Here is a 20,494-nt window from a genome sequence, read left to right on the forward strand (position 1 = left end):
TACAAATATTTGATAACAAGATGGTAACAATGGAAGAGGTTAAAATCAATAGATTTTGGAGCAAATTTGTTGTTTTATTCATAATAGCTTGTTATTGTATGTCTCAGGAGTTTTCAGTGCAGCACATGAACTGAAAATGGAGTGGGTCGTCGTCAAGGGTATTTCAGGATATGCAGATGGAACTGAAGGAAAAGAAAACTGGCAAACATTTGCAAGTGTAACAGCAGCTTCTCTTGTTGTCAGCATTCTAAACCAGTGCAGTATTTTTGAAGATTGGCCACATTACAAAGGTAAACAGATCAACTTTTATCTTTTTTAGGCCTGCACTATATTTGCTCGCAGTCACTAGCTAGTCTTGTATGCTGTTTAGTTTTGTGTTTTATAAATGTGCTGGAATCGAACTACCAAAACTAAATTAAAAACATGATTAATGACCCATGATCATGCACTGACCAATCAGAACAGCTCTTGGATCAGAAAGGTTACATGTTTGTCAGCAATTTCACCGACTCTGCTAATGTTTGGGATTCTTTTAAGCTTTTGATAGCATTTTCCCTCTGAGAAGAAGACCACCAACCCCCCAATAATACACCTAAAAACTCCTGCCTCACTCCCTACTTGACTGCCAACTGAAAGCGTAAGGTTGCCAGTATTTCCTCCTGCTTTTTAGGCTTTGGTCTCCAATGATCGATGAATAGCTAAGTCAATATCAGTTTGCTAGAAAGCAACTTGCCCACCTACTAGAATACAAAGATACAAGAAAAAAAACTTCTTTTTTTAACGACGCTGTCTTTCTACACTGGCTGTTTATTTTACAGAAAGGATAATTTTTTCCAAGTATTTTGCTCTAATTTTAAAAAGGCAAGTATATGATAGGTAACCAGACTAAAGAAAAGAAAAATTCAGTTTGTGTATGTGGGCCTCCCTATCACGTGTAAAACGATATGTATAACATGCAAGGATGCGTAATGTAATCGCACAAAATGGCCTTAAACGAGGGAAAAACCTTAAAACTTTTAAGCAAAAAAGGAAAATCGCCAAGGCTGTGTAAAGCTTATCTTTTGACCAAAAAAATCTGTCCCAATTAGTTTTTTTAAAAATATTTGTGAAGAATGCGATACAAGTGTGCATGTGCCACAAGTGCCTTTGCAAGTTTTCGTGTTAGTGAATGTCTCTCTTTTTTCCCCAAGTTGTTTATTGTAAGGAAAATATCTTTTTCAAGCTTCTCGGTCGATTGCAAACAAGAGATATAAATAGTAGGTCACCACATCGGTTTACGTGGCGATGACAATTTTTGTTCCTGGTAACAAAAAAAGAGCAAGAAATCTTCCGTTCGCGTATATGGGCGTGCATATTTCGTGTAACATGATGCACAGTAGGATGCATAATGCAATGGCACGAAGTGGCCTCGAAACCAAATTCCTCAGGAGACGTTTCATGAGAAAAGGAAATAGCTCCATTGCTACTATGAATCTGTTGGCTCGAAAAATCTGGTCTAATTTTTTTTATTTTTACATCTGTTAACACGCAGGGGGTTCTACTAAACATTTGCCTCGGCCAGAGGTGAAACGCCATGAGGAAGAGTCGTCTCCGAAGGACGCTCTAACTCCAAAGGAAGGAAAAACTCGTTTTGCAGGTAAAATGAGGACATATCTATGGGTGTGCCCGGTGACCCCCTCCCCCAACCCCATCTTCCTTTCCCCTGCCTTTGTAAAATAAATATGTGTAGATCCAGCAAATGACATGAATAGATGTAATACGTACTACTCGCTATCCCCTCATCTTGATGCTTTGCTGTGATGTCTTTATTTTTGTTGTCAAGCAAGGAGTTCCTAGTGACGAAGATTTTAGAGTGGCCTTACCCAAGCTGCTTATTGTATGGAAAAGAGGTTTTTAGAGCTTTTCGCTCGATCGCAAAGTAGAGATATAAATGGTAGGTCACCAAATCCGTTTACGTGGCGATGACAATTTTTCTTACTGGCTGGAAAAAAAAAGAACAAAAGAAAAAAAGAACAAGAAATCTTCTGGTCGCGTATGTGGGCGTGTATATTTTTGTGTAAAATGTTGCAAAGTAGGGTTGCATAATGCAGTGCACGAATTGGCCTTGAAACAAGTTCATCAGGAGACGTTTTATTAGGAAAGGAAAAAGCTCCATTGCTACAATAAATCTGTTGGCTCAAATAATATATTCTGGTCTAATTATCTTTTCACATTTGTTATCATGCAGGTGGTTCTACTAAACATTTGCCTCCGCCAAAGGTGAAACGCCGTAATGAAGAGTCGTCTCCGAGTGACGCCTTGACTCCAAAGAAAATAGGTAAAATGAGGACATGTCTATGGGCGTGCCCGTTAACCCCCACCCCTCCAACCCCATCTTCCTTCCCCCTGCCTTTGTAAAATAAAAATGCGTGGATCCAGCAAAATGGCATGAATAGATGCAATACGTACTACTCGCTATCCTCTCCTCTTGATACTTCGCTGCAAGGAGTTACCAGCGACGAAGATTTAGAGAGGCTTTCGCAGAAACTCGAAAAATGGAAGACAGTCGGGCGTCATCTCGAAATTGTGGAAGCAAGATTAACGGCGTTTAACAATGAAAATAGGGAATGGTCTGAAAAAATCTGCAAAAAGTTATTACATTAGCAAGAGAGGGAGGGCTCAGCTGCAACATACTCATAAGACACCTAGAATCTCCCGCCTTACCCCTCCCCTCCTTTTAGCCCAACCCCCATTTTATTAACCACACACAACCCAATCGGTCCAACGAAGGGCTAATGTTCGAATTTAAGCTTTAGAAACTCATGGTTACTACAATATTTAAGGTTTTCCCTAATGTTTGTCTTAATAATAATTTCACTTGCCACAGAACAAATCAATATATATTTTTAAGATTTTTGTGTAGCGGAGCAAACAATAGCCTCGATTACCAGCCGCTGTTCGTGAAATGAGCCCACGCTTCTCTCCTTTACGGGACGATCGAAGACTGTACTCGTGAATTAGGGGCAAATCGAACCCCCCAACCTCTCCCTCCCCCCCCCCCCCTAAAAAAAAAAAAAAGAAAAAAGAAAAAAAACACCGTAGTGAGCAGATAGTGAAAATGTGAATATTTACCTTCGGAATTAAAGAGTGAAGCCGTCAAAGTTATAAATTACAGATGGAAAGAATTATTCTCCTTATTGTTCAAAAACCCTTCTCGAGTGATTTTTTTTTTCGATGTGGGAGAAAGAGAATTTTTACCAAGCTACTTGTTTTTTGTCTACAGACTCGTCTGTAACAGAATTTTGGGAATGGTGCCGGAATCAGTTGAGGGCGTTTTACAACACCATGTGTCAAGTGAAAATAACACCATGGGACCCAGACAACACGGTACACATTAATAGCATTTACATACAAGTAACGTTTTTACAAGACCACAGGAAACCTGACGGGACAACGAAAAAAAAGCTGGGAGACAGCAGTGAAGTATTTGAAGGTGACGAAGATCATCCCATCCGTAGACGAATTCTGGTGTATGGAAGACCTGGAATAGGAAAGTCTACTTTCACTCAAAAAGTAGCTGTGGATTGGGCAAATGGCAGAATGAAAATCCTCGAAAAGTTCAGTCTTTTACTGTTAATCAGGTTACGAGACGTTTGTGGTATTTCGGACCTCTGTACCATGTTAAAAACAGCGGAACTGTTGTCTGCTGATGACCCGATAGCAGTCAATAACTTGTGTGAATACGTCCGTCAGAACCAGGAAAAAGTGTTGCTCATTTTGGATGGATATGATGAGTACAGCGGTGGAAAATCATCCCTAATTCACCAGATTTGGAGAGGCAGTCAACTGAGAGACTGTTGTGTAATGATCACAACGCGGCCAGTGAAAGAGGATGAGCTTAGAGTGCCAAGTCACGCTCAGTTTGAACTTAACGGGTTCGATAGCTGGGAACAGAAGATAAAATTTGCAAGAAAGATTCTTCCTGATTTGGAGGACATTAGAGGGCTACTTGAATACCTAGGAAAGCATGACCTCGTGAAGATGGCAGAGATTCCGCTATTGTTGTTGATGTTGTGTCTTCTGTGGATAAAGAAAAAACCTCAATTACCAACATCTCGTGCGGAAATTTACGTAGAATTTATTCAGACTCTGTTGGATCATATGGCTATTAAAGACTCAGACAACGTCGCAACAGATAAAAGCATAGATGAATATCAAGAGGAACTTTCCAAAATAGGAAAACTTGCATTCGATGCTCTTTTGGAGGACTGCCTTCATTTTAACTTCAGTAAATTTCCGCCTGGTGATCTCTTCGAGAAGCTTATTCATGTCGGTTTTTTCCAAGTTTCCAAACTTTCTGCTTTGAACCGTGAGAAGATCGTGTCTTTTCTTCACAAGTCCGTTCAGGAGTTTCTTGCCGCTTGGTTCACCGTTCAACAAGCGAAGGTTAAGAAGAATGAAACCGTCACCTGCTTGTCAGGAATGGATACGTTTGAAAAATCAAGGAAGATGGCTGAAGTTCTAAAATTCGTTTGTGAGTTGTCATCAGAAGCTGCTGGCATTGTTTTTGATCATCTACGTTATGTCGGAGAGAAAGAAGGTCTCACAAATTACAATTTTACTAGGACGCCTTCTGTCGAAGATTTGTCTAGAGCACAAGAAGAGTTCATTGAACTCTGTGTCGATTGTTTGTTTCGTTGTCCAGCCTCAGACAGACTAGCTGTGTATTCTGCATTTCTCTCATGTGTTAACCATGTTGTAATACTTGATAAGAAACACTCGTCTACTGCTGCCAAAACGCACTTCTTCAAAGACACCACCAGTTTTCCGAACTATCTATTTCGAACAAGAATTCAAACACTTCTACTGGAGAGGACTGAAGATGATAATTTCCCTTCCATATCGTTTGACTTGAACACGGTCCTTTTAACGTGCTCTGGAGAAATTAAAGATGTTAAAAAATACGCCGATTTACGCAAGGCGGACTTTTTCCTCAAAAAAAGCGAAATGAGAAACTTTATTTATTTTCGTCGCATAACAAAAACTGATCTTCGTTCTAAACTGTTTCATGAACTGATATCAGCGCCGGTTTGTTCTTCTCAGCCACCTGTGGATAATCTGCGAAATAATGAAGACGACAACATTGCACTGTCTTTGACTGAGGACAGATCTGACCAGACACAACAACATTGTTTGTCACTGGTGAGAGAGGTTGATTTATCCGTGGAAACAGTTGAGGATTTTGTTCTGTTGAAGAACTTGTTTCCCTTATTAACAGCTCCTCGAGATATTGCTATATGTGGGATCGTGGCAGATGCCTGGGAAGGTAATTCGACTGAGAGCGTGATTCACAGAATTAATTTTACTGACAATCTCCACAGTTTAAAACTTCGCAGTATCAATCTAACAGAAAAGTGTTATGCTTTTATTGCTGAGTCACTGCACCACTCTCCAAACTTGCATAAGCTCAGCTTGTCATGGAACCCCTTACACAGCCGTGTGAGTCATTTGGCTGAGAATCTTCATCACGTGCCACAGTTGACTGATTTAGAGTTAATTCATGTACAAATGGGAGAAAAGGAATGTGCTGCACTGGCTGCCTCATTACAGTACTTAAACAAGTTAGAAATACTGAATATAGCATACAATGCACTGAGTCACGGGATTATTGAACTGGCCAAGAACCTGAATAGTGTACCCAATCTGAATGAGCTGAACCTGTCGGATACAAATATGGGTAAAGATGAAGTATCAGCACTGGCTCGTGCACTTAAGGATGTACCAGAGCTGAGCGATCTTGATATGAGTTTCAATGCACTGGGTCACGGGATCATTGAACTGGCCAAGAACCTGAACAGTGTACCCAATCTGACTAAGCTGAAGCTGTCGCCTACAAATATGGGTAAAGATGAAGCATCAGCACTGGCTCGTGCACTTAAGGATGTACCAGAGCTGATCGATCTTGATCTAGGGTGGAATCCACTTGGCAGAGGAGTCAGGGACCTGGTCCAGCATCTCACCAGTGTTCCTGAGCTGAGGCACCTGTTCCTGTTTGGTGTTCAGATGACAAAGACAGAGTATGAAGAGTTGTGTACAGCAGTAAAAGGGAGAGGCATCACTTTGTTCACTGATTACCATGTAAGAGTCTTTTTGTTGTTTCACTCAGTTGTATCTAATCTTTAGTTAGACGTTCCTCAGAATAGCACTAGATATTGTTTCCAGCAAGTTGCTTTTGATAAAATTTATCAGAGTTGTCTGCATGGGAAAGAATGTAGACATCAGGAACAGGCACTGTTTTCGAAATTTTCTATTTCTATTTTGTGACATCAGGAGCAATTGTTGGGGATGGCGGAGACCGTAAACAGCCCATGTTAAGTACTTTAATGGTTCATGTAATGCTTCTTTGACTATGGTTTCCAGAAAAATTTGTCTAAGATTAAATTAACACATAAACAAATTTAGCTTTCAAAATTTTGATATTATTTACAGACAGTAGTTTCCAGTGTAGTGGATGCTTGATTACTGAAACCTAATTGAAAACTTTGGGAGTTTGATTCATTCGAGTTCATTCGATTGGCCTTTGAGTTTTAGCGAAATCTTGTTAGAGAAATCTTCTGTAGCTATTCCTTACATAAGAGAGAGAAAAAAAGATGAATTGTGAGAATTTTCTCGGACCAAACTTCTTTGCGCAATGGTAATTTTTGAATTTTTTAGGCTTGTGTTGTTATTATGGGATGCTTTTATTTGGGTTTGATTATGTGCCCTGAAATTAGTGTGAACCCATACATGCTTTGGATTTGATGACGTTGTTCCCTACAATCGCTTTTATTAACAGGAAGCGTTAACCCAACAAAATAGAAAGAACCAAACAAAAAAGGTTTTTTCTTGTTTAAATCCAAATGCATGTTTTGAAAAGCGAAAATCATGTTGATTCTATTGTCATAAATTTACGTTTTAAAGGTTTGTACTGATGATAGGAAATAATTCACCAAAAGTTGTAGGCGAAATGATTAACATTCAAAAAGAAACTGACACCGTGCTATAATTTACTTGCACTTAAATGGTTTCATTCTTCTTATTTATCAGTTGGATTCTTTTTGTCTTTAGTTGCACTGCTCATGTTGAGTAACTCTGTCAGATGCTCGTAGAGCCCTTGGTCGCCTTTGTCATAGAAGCCTTTTTTATTTTTTTTAGAAAAATTAAAGAACAACATTGTAAAAAGTGAATTTGTCAAAATGACTATTTCAAACCTTACACTCTAAAACCCTTTAAGTGTGTTAAACGAAAATATATGGCTAAACCCTCACCAACATAGAATAAAGAGCAAAGTCCTCCGGGTTTGGTAATAAGGAAAAAAGAGAAAATGGCGAGAAGCAATTGAAAAAAGAAGAGAGGCGGGCATGAAATTTGATGGGTATATATATATTTTTTTTCCGAGGAGGAGGGGGAGGAGGAGACTGTACTCGTATTGCATAAAAAAAGGAAGAAAGATGAAAAAGGAGAGAAAAAAAATCAAGTAAAAGTGTTTAAGAGGGTCACCACTGACGAGCGCTTCGGCTCGTTGTTTCCATTCTGTACCCAAATAAGAGCAAAATTACCACGTCCTGAATAAAATAAAGCGCCTGCACAGACTAATTAAACTAGTGGAGAGAAGAAGCCTTTTTGAGGCGCAGTTTCCATTGACATCTCATTCAGCTGGAAGATCTAGAAAAGACGTTATGTTATGCAACCAGTAAAATTAGTGCTTTACGAATGAAGCATTGCTGTGCGTCATGCGTAAGCGCCCTGCTAGCAAACAAACGAAAAAGAAAAAGAAATCATTTTAAAAGCTTAAACTTCATAGGTGCGACCTGTGACACGCGGCTACTAGTCAAACTCGGCACTGCGCTATAATTTACTCGCTCTTAAATGGTTTCTTTATTCTTATTTATCAGTTGATTTTTTTTCTTCGTTGGTTTCACTGCTCATATTTTGTAACTGTCAGATGATTGTCGGGCCCATCGGTCTTCCGCGTCACATAAGCTCATTTTTGAAGAAAAATTCAAGAACGACATTGTTGATGATGAAGTTGCTCAACTAACTATCGTATGTGTTTGTCTCTGCTTGGTCTCGTGTCAGTGTAAATCCTAAAAAGTGATATATTTTTGAACTTCAATTTGGCACACACCGTGGAGCTGATTCTTTTCACACTTTACGCAGCTTCCCATATTTTTGTGACATCCCTGAACATAAACAATTCTTATTCTTATCGCCATCACCAGAATAAAGGACCTGCCTTCGTTACTCGTTGCTGTCTTGTCTTTCCTGTGGAGTGTGTGCGTTCCTTTTTGCTTCTAGGAATACGGAAATGGTACATCTTCCTTCCAATCTCAAAACTAAGCAAACTAGAAACTACTGTAGCATGAAATAATACGAGGATAGCTAAGGAGGCGTTAGTTCAGCGAGGCAAAAGTGAGAACATTTAAGTTGTTTTGAATTTGTTTTTTTATCATTATTTTTTTTAAGTGTCTTGTATATGATTGAAACAGTATTGTCAGAAAAGTACGGTTTCATTGAGAGGATGCTTCAAGGAAGGTGAAGAAAAACATTAAAGCGAGAACACCGAATCATCAAAAAGAAATATTTAGTGTTGTCTGACTTACAATCGTGTAACAATTATGTTGGTGGAGAAGTTAACTGGAATAAAACTCGTTGCATGTAGTCGTACAAGGTTGGAAAATTATTGAATGATTTGAATGATTTGTATGCGAAAAATAGTTTCGAAGATATTAGACAGTTTTCGTCCCATTAAAAAAAATTAATATTTATTGTAGTTTATGTGTTTGTAAATCTTCATCTCATTTTAATCGTCAGGGACCATTGTTATTTGTTATTTGAAACTGAGATCTTTTCCCTTGCTGTAAAATAAAGTCTTGTAGTCACTTGTAGATATTTGAATTCAAAATAGAATGTTCTCTTTCACTGCTCGCTCTATGGACAAATGTATTTGAATGCGACGAATATTTATCTTGTGTGCTAAAATGTAATTTGAGTGTTGCATAGAATTAATGAAACAGGTGTATTTTTCCAAGCGAAGGAAACTTAATATTCCGATATACGTGGGGAGTTTCAAGGTGCTTTAAATATTTATCTGGTGTGAAAATGCAAGTTGAGAGTTTCACATAATTGGTGCTGTGGTTGATGTTGTGTCCTTTTTTTGTCCTGTGTTAGGTAATTGTAGAAGCAGGTGAAGGGTTGATCTATCGACCTCTTACAAAAGCTGAGCTTAAAAAAAAAGGAGTAAGGTTCAGAAAAGAGCAAGAAGGTGACGACGACGACGACGATAATGATGATGACGACGACGAAGAGGAAGATAGCGATGATTTCGATGATGATGATGAAGCTGACTGAACGCACGGAAGAAAAGGTTCCATGGCAACTGATTTAGCGAGCAGTAAGAAGAATGTTATTTCATAATATATCCCATCAAATATTATTGGTCGCGCGCGGGATTGGTCTAAATGCATCGTGTGACCGAATATCCACTAGCTCAAAACTGCAGAATATCCTTGAATAAACCCTACCTGATATTCCCCGATTTTCAAACTTTTCGTCCATTAGGGTTGTTGTTGGCTTTTGGTTGTTACAGAAGAAAGGACATGTTTTTGTGTTCATACAGTTGTACCAGCGAACACTGAAAAGTGAACATCTTACGTAATAAAAGGTGAACTGTTCGCAAACACTTTCCCCGTGCGTTGCAAAAATAATTCAAGGAAGATAAACACAATAGCCTCCATTTGGCGCAAGAATATTTTCGTATATTTGTCCTTAGATATTATCTGTTGCTCAAAGCTCTCACTTTTCCTCAAGCTTCACTCTCGGAAACTTTTCGCATCTCGGAACGGATAATTTCCGAACAGCAAAAGATACGAAAAACAACGTGCATATATTCGCGCCAAATGGAGACTACTGTTTATTTAGAATTTCGCAAATTTCTGGACGTGCTTACTGTCTCTTACGGCCCTACACCTATATTTCAGCATAACATATGAGAGCAGCGTCGAGTTCAAATTGGAAACTTAGATAATTAACCGTCGGTATTTCCCTTCTCAGATCATGCAAATTTTAGTGATCTCACGTTGTTGTTTTGCAGGGGACTGCTGAGAAATGAACTGAGTTTTAAAACGCACGTGCTGAACCATTTTTCTGCTCATAATTTAGACCTTTAGTTTGTCGTGGTGGTTTGCTGAAGTTCCCAAATTTCTAGTCCCGCGTGAAACGTCTTATACTGTAACCGGAAATGCAAGTTCTTTTCAGCAGTAAATTACCTGGATGTTACACAGTGTTTTCGCCGATCTGAACGCAAAACGAATTTCTTAGGATATTAGAGTAAAATAGTTTAGCATAGATCCCAAACGTGGCTTTTTGACGCGAAGAAAGAAAGACTCCTTTAGTCGTCTGTGCTAGGCTCTCCTTTTTTGGAGACAGTCAAGAAAGGTGCGAGGTGAGACATTGGAGGTCTGGGAAGGAGTGAGAGGAGCTTCCTTTCCTTCCCAAACCCCAATTTTCACTCTCCCAATAATTCGATCTTTTCAAGCAGCTGAGACCCTAGCAGAAGACAAGCTCGATTTATTTAAATGGATTAATTCAAATTAATTAACTCAATTACTTCAAACTAATTAGTTCAATTAATTTTAATAAGCAGACAAGCTTATTTTCTCCTTACGGAAAAAACCGACTTTGAGAAAAGGAACAGATGAATGATTCCTTGAGCTTGGATCAGTTCACAGACAGCATTGTGCTTTCAAGTAGGCTTATTTTTCGATGCTTTACACTGATGATGCTTGAAATTGGAGATGTATGGAAAATCTTTCATTATCAGAAATGTGAAGTCGATAATTGGTGTTACAAGCTTAAATGCTTGTTTGTCTCACTTGTCATTGTAAATAGCAATTTAATTGGTTTATTTTTACCCAACGTTGTGACTTTTTTTAGCCTCACTTTTATTGATTTATTAAAAGGATTTTTGTGAAATATCTTTGTCTCTGTGTAATTAAAGTACAGATAGCATAAGAGCTTGAAAAAGACCCTGTATACGACCTGTATCCTTGTTGCCTGGGCCCCAAAGCACAGTCATTTAAATAGTTTTTCAAAGCTGAACGCACCACGCACAGAACGATATTTTTGCGCAGACATTTTTATTAAAAGACTAGTATGTAGTCTTTAGTTCTATATAGGCAGCCCCTGGATGAGAGGAAAAACAGTTAAATTTTCATGGTTTTGATTTGCTTTTTCTCTTTTTTTTTTGAAAATTTACCTTAGAATCTGTCGGCCTGACTTGTGTAACAATAACGGCTTTCGTGTCCCACCGACCGACCGTTTTCAATATTGTTTTTGATTTTTTGTTTGCATGTTTGTTTCTTTTTCCTCTAACCACTTGTTTATTTCCACAAGCTGCCCGTCGTTCCCTGAGTTATTCTACGCTGTCACTCGATCAGCAGGCATTAAAAGCTAGGCATCTAAGCGTCCTCTCCTTTTTACTGCTGTGATTTAATTCTTTCTAATGTTAAACCTGGCGACGAGAAAAACTCAAAAGGCGGAATAAGGCCGAAATCATTGCAAGCAGTCTCCTTTTTTGTTGTATGTCTCAAGCTCTCCACTGTCTTCTCCATGCCTTCATTTGATTTTTGCATTTGTGCAAGTCGTTCACTGAGTATCTGGCTTTCTTGCATGAAATTTCGTCGGTGTTTTTTAACTTCCATCACTCTCGCCTTTACCATGTTCTCTATTTGTTGCCGTTGGACCGCTGCTTCAGCTTCCATCTGTTCACGGAGTCTCTTTTTTTCTTGCTCCTGTTTTGCCTGCAGCTTTTTTCATTTAATTACCAAACAGGAAAAAGTTCAGGTCAGACAGCTATAGGAGAGTCATGATGAAAAATATTATGGCATCTACTCTTGTTCACCTCTGTGCTAAAATCATCAAATTTCTCAGTTACTCAGAATGAATTTCTGATAAAAATACTGTACAATCTTTCACAAAAAACACCCAATGGGATATATTCTTGCTAGCGTGATTTAAACTAAATATATATTTTAAGGCATTTGAAGGTGAAAGTTATTATGAGGCAATATTCCTATAACAAAGAAATTAAGGAATAATGAATCTAATTTGACACATCACAAAATTACATTGGAATGGAACCAAGAGAAAATAAGCAGACAGAGAAGGCGGCCCCAGCACCAGGACTCGTTCAGACAAGATGTCAGCATTTTGTTTGTTTTTATTTCACCTGCCCTGGTACCAAATCGGATGTTACTCAAAAAACCTAGTTCCCAGGAATGAGTGTGCTCCCGCTTAATTAAAATGCTTACTTTTCTACGTATTTAATTGGATTTCACTATGTTTAATCGCCGTAAAATTCGTGTGTCTGCGCTTTCTGGAATCAAAGATGTGCATGTTTAGCGCTTCCGTCTGAGAAGGCAAAACTCACAAAAAGCAGTCAATGGTCCTCTTTGTTCTTTTATTCTCTTTTTGTGATCTGGACAAATGGAAATCGTCAAATGATAGATTTGACGATGGTAGATTATTTTTGAAGCGTAGAGGGATTTCTTAAGTGATTTTGAAAATGTCGGATCAATGTCAGAATCTGATCAACTGCACACCTACCCCTCCCCTGACCCAACATTAACCTTAACTTGTTATTGTTTGATTGTTGTTGAGTTAGAGGAGGGGTAGGTGTGCAGTTTCTCAGATACTGACATTGACTCAAAATGTCTTACTTCCTTACAGCGCTGACGATTTTCTTGTTGTAAACCTTCGTGTTCCTCCTTAAGAAAGAACGAAATTTAACGTCAGTTTAAGCTTTGTTCAGCAGATGACGAAATTCTATTGCGTGTAAAAAAAAATTTTCCCCTCTCACCAAGAATGAATCATATCCTCGCCATTACATCTGAATTAATCCAGCAATGTTTTTGACAAAGAACAGAAAAAGAAAGCATGAACTTCAATCAGCTTTTGTTCTCTTAATATGAAGTTGATTGAGTTGGAGAAAAAAAGTTGCAATTATTCCATAGATTCTTTTCCGTTCCCTCGAAGAACGGAGCAGAACTTCAAGAAATAAATTTCCATTTCATTTCCCATTCCCTATTTCTTATTCTCCTTCCCTATTCTAAATTCCTCTTTCTCCATTCTTCATCTCCTATTCTCCGTTCCCCATTCATCATTCGCAATTTTTTCCCTTAAAAAGAAATATGATTGATAAGTCGATTAAAATTGCATCATCAGTACCTCAAGTTTTATCTTCTCTTGCTCTTGATAGGCTTTGGCGGCAATTTCTCGACTCAAGTTCTCGTCAAAGTCCTTTAATTGTTTCAGCACGCTCAAGTATTGTTGTATTTCTGTCATAAGTTCCTGTGATAAAAGTAGAACTTTCGCTTACATCGTTGCTTTGTCTGTTGGTTTTATTTGTGGTAACTACCAAGAGATTATAAAGTTATATTCTCTTGTAACTACATGATAGTTACTAAGACCAAGAATCGCAATGTTCTTGTATTAAAGGAATTGAATTCGGTTGGTATTTTCTTTTTGTCCGTGAAACTATTAATGTCATGGAAAAAAAAGGAAGGCACAGATTAGAAACCTTTTTAACTCATTAATTTGTCTCATTTTTGGTCTGAATTTTTAATTTTGATGGTCCTTCTTGATCAGTCAGTAAAGTTAGGTCGTTCTGTTCGGTTCGTTTCTAATGTTAAGGTCGTGAATGAGTCGTTTGTATGGTGCCGGTAGTGGTTGACACCTGTTGAAGAGAGTCTGTTCTAAGTTAGTAAGCCAGCTTTTCAGAGTAAGTCGTTGAAAGTAGTTGGTGCTGTAGGTTTGGCATATAAATTTCGCAGCGTCCCAGTCAGAAGCGTGGTTCGTAAGTCGGTATTGTTCATCAATGTGATTGTTAACATGTGACTGTTAATGTTTACCCTAACAACATCAACAGCGACGATGGAATAGAAATTTCTGAACCGTTGATGCCCTCGATCAAAAAACACAACAACCGGAGAGCCGTAAGATAGCGGACCGCCGTGGGAATGATGCACGACCATCGAGGATCGAAACGCGCTAATCATAGCTGTGAAAAAAAAATAAACAATCACAGCGGAGCATCCTGCTTATTAAGAAGACCCGAAACCAGTCGACCTTATCGACTGATGAAGACTAGCAGTAAGCATTCGCGATTCACATTAGAAGTGACCACATCGTGGGACAAAAGATAATACATTATTATTATTGTACTTTACCACGATGAACAATCACAACCTTTATGTCATTTGTTATTGTTGTTAATTTGCCGGCACGCAACGGTGAACTGGGTTCTAGTGTAGCGCGCGTGGGACCGCGGCTAGGGGGTTTGAAATAGTGACCGGTTAGTTATGCGTGTCATTCTATCGTCAGCCTCGCCGCGTCATCTTGCTTGGTTTAGCTCTCTCTGTTTTTTCCTTCGCCGTGGCTATGGATGAAGCTAAAGTTTCCAGCGTGATTACGAACAGCAACAAAGAGCTCCTCTATCAATTTTTTTTGGTTTACGGGTTTGTTTGTTTCTTACCGTCTTTATGACGCCCTAGATGGGTTCAATGTTCATACCCTTGGTGGGTTCATTCTTGTGCCCCTGATGGGAAGAATAAAGATTTGGATTTCAGGTTGATAGTATTACGAAGCTGTCTTTAGATTATTTAAATGTTCTGGCTGATTATTGACCTTGGATGGGTTCCACATGTCTATGCCGTGAACGCTGTCATTGACGTGCCCCGGATGGACTCTATTATCCTAGTTTTATACCCCTGATGGGCTCAACGTTTCCCTTGCAGTTTGGTTTTTTCTGCGTCATACCTTGGACGGGTATTGACCTCTTTTGTTATCCCCCGGGGGTTCCGTATATGGGTTAGCTCACCAGTGTTCTTACTTTATTGTTTAAGATATCTTCTCCTTTGGATTTTGGTCTTCTGAAAGCTCCGACGACTGTCAGGTCAACCAGCCGAGGCGAAAGCTCAAGCTTACGGTGCTTGCTTTGAGGGCGTCCGGGTCATCGGAAAACTATTTGAGGGCCTTCAGCATATGGGCAGAGTTCGCCAAGGGCGTGTTGGGCGTTCCCACTTTTCCTGTCGGTCCCATGGATTGTGCTCTCTAACTGCAGTTTCTTCTACAGTAATCGGAATAAGTCGGCGTCTGCCATCAACTGCGCTTTGTACGCTTTCAAGTGGCTGCATCAGGTTGCAGGAGTGGATTCTCCTACCCTACACTCCACCGTTATCTCCGCGAAGAAGGGAGCTCTTCGTCTTGTTTGCCAACTAGCCTCTCATAGGAAAGAACCCCTCGAGGTGACCCATCTCAAGCAACTTGCTAAAAGGACTTATTTTGGCAATATTTTGCATTTAAGAAGCTTAGTTATGTTCGTCCTCGCCTTTTCCGGCTTTTTCAGAAGTTCAGAATTATGTCTCATTTGTATTAAGCATGTTCAATTCTTTTCTAGTTACGTTACTATTTTTATTGAGAAAAGCAAAACAGATGAATTAAGAGAAAACCGTGCTGTCGTCATCGCTGAAATCCGTTCGTCTACTTGTCCTTGCTATCTTCTCATGGCGTACATGAGCAAAGCCCATAGAGCCGGGAATTCTGACGACTATCTTTTTCGTCCTATTTCGTCTTCAGAAAATCGTAAGCGTTTAGTTTCGGTTAACAAGCCTATCAGTTACTCTGCGTACAAGGATTCCTTTAAGAAGTCTTTTTCGGATATTGTACCTGACATATCAAGGTTTAATACTCATTCCACGAGATCAGGAGGAGCTACTTTGGCAGCCAATTCAGGCGTCTCGGAGAGAAACACTCAGCGTCACGGTCGCTGAACTTCCGCAGAAGCTAAAAACATCTATATATGTTAAAGACTCGCTATCTAGCAGGCTTGAAGTCTCTAAATCTCTGTCCCTCTGAGCTCAAGCCCTTTCTTCTACTATCTAGCATGGGCCCAGCTGACCGACGCGCCCATGCCTCCAAGCGTTGTTTTGTGTGTTCGGTTGTGTAATGGAGGCAAAATATGTAATTTTTGTAAATTAGAATTGACATAAATTATTATTTTGCCGGCACGCAACGGTGAACTGGGTTCTAGTGTAGCGCGCGTGGGACGGCGGTTAGGGGGTTCGAAAGAGTGACCGGTTAGCTATGCGTATCATTCTACATTCAGCCCCACCGCGTCATCTTGCTTTGTTTAGTTAAGTTTTCACTTATTCTGTTAGCCATAATCTCGTTACCATCCGTGGTGGTCCCTTTCTTTCTTAGCTATTTTATGTAGCATCTCGTTTTCTGCTCATATTCATGTTTTTAGGCTTTATTTTATTAGTTTTGCTTTATAACCCCAAAGGCGACGCCATGGCATAGGTTGGGGTTGCACACGATCCCTATTTTTCCAATAGGGGTTTTTTTTGGGTTTACGTGTCCGGCCGTGGCGCGTTCTTAGAATTACTGTAACAGTGGATTTTTATCACGTGAGTTAATAAAATGTATCATGGGCCTGGCTGACCGACGCGTCCATGCCTCCAAGTGTTGTTTTATGTGTTCGGTTGTGTAGTGGAGGCAAAATTTTACGAAATGTGACTGTTGACATCGCCTTTCCTCGTCGCTCGCTTGTGTTCAGTCAGTTGTGAGGTTTCTGCCAATCTCACCGATGTAGAAGGCGTGGCAGTCGGAGCGACTGATCTTATGAACGGCTCCCTGTCAGTTCCTCGGTTCGTCTTTGTCTGTGGCGTTAGTCAGTAACTGACGTAGTGTAGTAATGGTTTGTAAGCGACGTGGATGCGCGAGATGATTTCAAATATGCCATTTATGTACGGTGTAGTAGGAGGATTGCGTTGTCGTTAGCTTCGGTAGTGGTAGTAAGTCGGTGAGTGTTTCGAAATAATAATGATTTATTCACAGCATATCCACAAAAAAAGATGGGGCTCTTCATCTGTGAATGTCCTACAAAAGTGCTATCTATAAAAATGTAGATGTATTAGACAATAATTAAGAAAATTTTATTACAAAACTACTAAGTTACTGTGAGGCGTGAGTGGCCCAGTGGTCAGAGCGCTGGACTCTGGGTCGGACGGCCCGGGTTCGAGTCCTGGATGGGGCACTACGTTGTGGCCTTAAGCAAGTCGCTTCACTCACCTTGCTTCGTCTTCTCGGATAAGACGTTAAGCCGGAGGTTCCGTCTTCTGCAGGGTTTGGGGTAGGAGACGTTAATTTCCCACGCACGAGATTACTGTGTGATGGATGTCCTCCCCTGGGTTGGGTTGGGTGGATTTTAGTGTTGTAATGCGCACTCGATCATATTATCGCATGTTAGACTGCGCAATATAAGAAATAAACATTATTGTTATTATTATTATTAATCTATACACTTTTGCGGATATTGAATAAATGAATGCAAAAGCGGGCTTGAAGAAGGAAAGGTCTTACAAGGAAGACAAAGCACGCGCTTTCAAAAATGTTTTGCAGAGCCTACAGTCTTCCCTGAAGTTAGAGTAGTTTTTTATTTTGATTAGCAAATCATTAAAGACCATGGCTGAAAAGTGCCTTGAACTGGTGGAACAAGTAACCTTGGCGCTACATCAGAATGAAGATGTCTCAAAGGCTTTACGACTCGAAGATTTTAGCAGGAAGGACAGTTATAAGTATAGAGTGCTTTGAAGACAGTCTTTAAAAGTGAAAAGTCCCTAAGCTCCAGAATAGGTAGCCAACCAAGATTTAAAATAGCGGATAATACTGTTTACGTACGTAGTTTAAAAAAACTAGCGATAGCGAACTAGAGCCTTTGTAGTCTGGCTGTGAGGAAATTCGGTAAAGGATCAAAGCAATATCACAGTAACTGATCTTAGACAAAATCAGTGTTTCTCCCAAATGTTTACGTAATTTGAAGTCACTAAAGTTCCTTTTTTTCCTTAAAATCCTCAGAGTCGCGTAGCAGGATTTAAAAATAGAATTTATATCAAAATTCCCATTTAAGATTTGAGTCGATGTGTACTCCTAAGAGTTTTGCTACATCCAAACGTTCAAGTGGAGTGCCGGAGATCTTAAGAACGAGCTCCAAATTCCCAAGGGAATACACACATGCCACCTGTGAGGAGGAGATTAGCATCGCCTTGGTCTTTTAGAATTGAGGGCCAGGTTCGAGTCATTCGACCAGTCGCCAAGGCTTACTAGGCTTGTATTCATGCCTTCTAACTGATATGAAATCTGCGACGCAATACAGCTGGCGTATGTTATTGTGTCGTTGGCATACTGGAGCTTCTAACTGCAGGTGGAAGGATGCCTTGAAGATCCGCGACGTGGGGATTGAACGACATCGGTCCGAGGATTGAGCCCTGAGGGATTCCAAACTAGGATAGTATAGGTGACGACTTGCGGTCATCGATCTGAACATAGTGTCTCCTGCCGGATAGGTAATTAGCTAACCATTCAAGAACACTCTTTGAAAACAGAGGTGGTACAGCCTGGTTATCATCGCTTTAAAGCAAACAGCGTCAAATGCTTTTGTTTATGCCGGTCCCGGTTGTGGATGGACATCGCCGCAGGCCATTAACAACTAATAAGTCACAATACTTTTGGAATAATACGCGATCCTGGCCTTTCTGCGTTTAGCCTTTGTGTTCTTAGTGTAGCGCACCGAATAATGACGACAATCTATCATCAATAACAAGGATGACAACTGCTCTCTGAAGTATCTGGCTTTACTTCCAATACATCCTAGCGTGAGGTATGCTGGTATTCCACAATACACAGTGTCCAAATGCGACGCAGTAATACGCGACAAACGAGACAATGGATAGCTCCTTGTTAATGCAGCGTTATTATTCTAGATGCAAATCAAGATAGTCTGCGGAAAAAATCGAACGGAGAGTAGAGATACAGAACTCCTGATGTCTCCTTCAATTTCAGGTTGTGAGACTCCAGACCAGACGTAGTCGTGCTCCAGAGATTTAGACACGGGCCAGGATGATCGATAGTACGAGTCGGTGAGGACCATATAAAGGACCCACACTACGTAACTTGTTTTGGCGTGCCCACTCATTATGGATTCATCGTTGATCTCTATGTTGATGTTGAGCATACTAGCTGCGCTCGTCGCTTTGGAGTCCTGATAGTTGTGGCTTTGAGCCGAATGTCGCCGAGGTTGTAGGATAACTCGTCTAGTAATCTGTTTTGTGTCGGATCGTTGTAAACTGTTGTTTGTAATAAGTTGTCTTCACGGCTTACCAGGCAGTCTCTGTTAAACTGTATGTCAGTGTTGTGTCCATTATGGTGGTGGTGAAATGCGTCGATTTCGGCGTGTTGTACGGCGGTAAATGTCTCGTCAACGTAGCATAATCAAAGCGGTATCGTTTGTCGGCAAGTGTAAAGGCCGCGTTTCTCGATGTTTTGCATCACAATTTCTGCTACCACAACGGAAACTGGAGACTCCATAGCTGTACCGTGTAGCTGTTTGTAGTGATTATCGTTGTAATGAAAGCAAGTTGACGCTAGGCAAATCTTTAGTAAGTCCATGATGTCCTCTGTAGGAATCATTGTGTAGCTCAGTGCATTTTGCAAATAAAAACAGTGTGGAAGAGGGGTACGTTTTTTGAAGATATGGTTTTCTTTCTCGTTGAATAATCCAGAGAGATCGCAACAAATTCAGAGACAGAGTAGTAACATTTTCAAAACACGAGACAATGAATGAACTCGTCCGCTGTATTGTTAATGTAAAGGCTTGTCCAAAAATCTTACCACTAGTCCCCCTCCCCCCACCTCATTGTCATCAAGGTCCCCCCAGTTGAGGATAAGCACACACATACTGAGCAGGAAGTTTGATGATGTCCTCATTGGAGGTGTTACGTGATTCGTTTGTCCTTCCTTACATACTCGTCGAAGGAATCCTCTTGTAAATTTTCACTTTGGAAGCGTTAGCGAGTGTACATGCTTTTTCTAGCGTTTCAGTATTGCCAAGTTACATCACATTTTCAGGGTTTGCCAAAAACCATTGAATGTTAAAAGGCAGGGGTTTACGTCGTCAGTATTTCAAACATGATGCGTAATTCGCTTAATGCTTAAGTTCACACCAATCTTTTTCAGCTGTTTTTGCAAATTTCGTGAAACAATGGTAAATTTATTGGTGAAATACAGAGACTTCTATCAACTTCCTCTGAAAATAATGCGTGACAAGTAACGAAAATATGTACATCAGTATTTAAATAGAGAAACTGTTCAGTGTAAATTTTGTTGGGTTGCGCTTCCTTTATTATTGCAGTGTGCCGGGTCTGCTCCTTAAGTTTGCGTTTTATACCCAGTTGCAAGTGCTTTAATTAATTTCTCATATCTTGAAGAGTCAGTGATTATAAACGTGAGACGTAAAAAGCGAGCAGAAAAACGTGACTCTTCCTCTCAAAATTTGAGTGAGCTTATGTATGAGTTTTACTGTCCATCTGCTCCTTGGATTCAATCCGGTACGATACAAGAAAGGCCACCGATTTCCGCC

At 40.0% G+C, this 20,494-nt stretch overlaps 1 protein-coding gene and 1 pseudogene across 1 annotated transcript in view; one reads left to right on the forward strand and one right to left on the reverse strand.

The window, feature by feature from the left end:
* The window catches only part of LOC149048997 (NLR family CARD domain-containing protein 4-like), a 40,736-nt gene extending 29,744 nt beyond the window's left edge, over positions 1-10,992 (forward strand). Inside the window, exons 8-10 of the mRNA XM_089201411.1 lie at positions 3,263-6,117; positions 9,190-9,412; positions 10,112-10,992. Coding sequence (XP_089057537.1) covers positions 3,263-6,117; positions 9,190-9,369 — 3,035 coding nt within the window. The 3' untranslated portion in view covers positions 9,370-9,412; positions 10,112-10,992. The remainder of the gene's footprint in view (positions 1-3,262; positions 6,118-9,189; positions 9,413-10,111) is intronic.
* Positions 10,993-17,435: 6,443 nt separating this feature from the next.
* On the reverse strand, positions 17,436-18,539 carry LOC149048998 (uncharacterized; annotated as a pseudogene).
* Between the last annotated feature and the right edge of the window lie 1,955 nt (positions 18,540-20,494).

The sequence above is a fragment of the Pocillopora damicornis genome, chromosome 3 (genome assembly GCF_964200805.1).
Source record: "Pocillopora damicornis chromosome 3, jaPocDami1.2, whole genome shotgun sequence".
In the NCBI taxonomy this organism is placed as follows: domain Eukaryota; kingdom Metazoa; phylum Cnidaria; class Anthozoa; order Scleractinia; family Pocilloporidae; genus Pocillopora; species Pocillopora damicornis.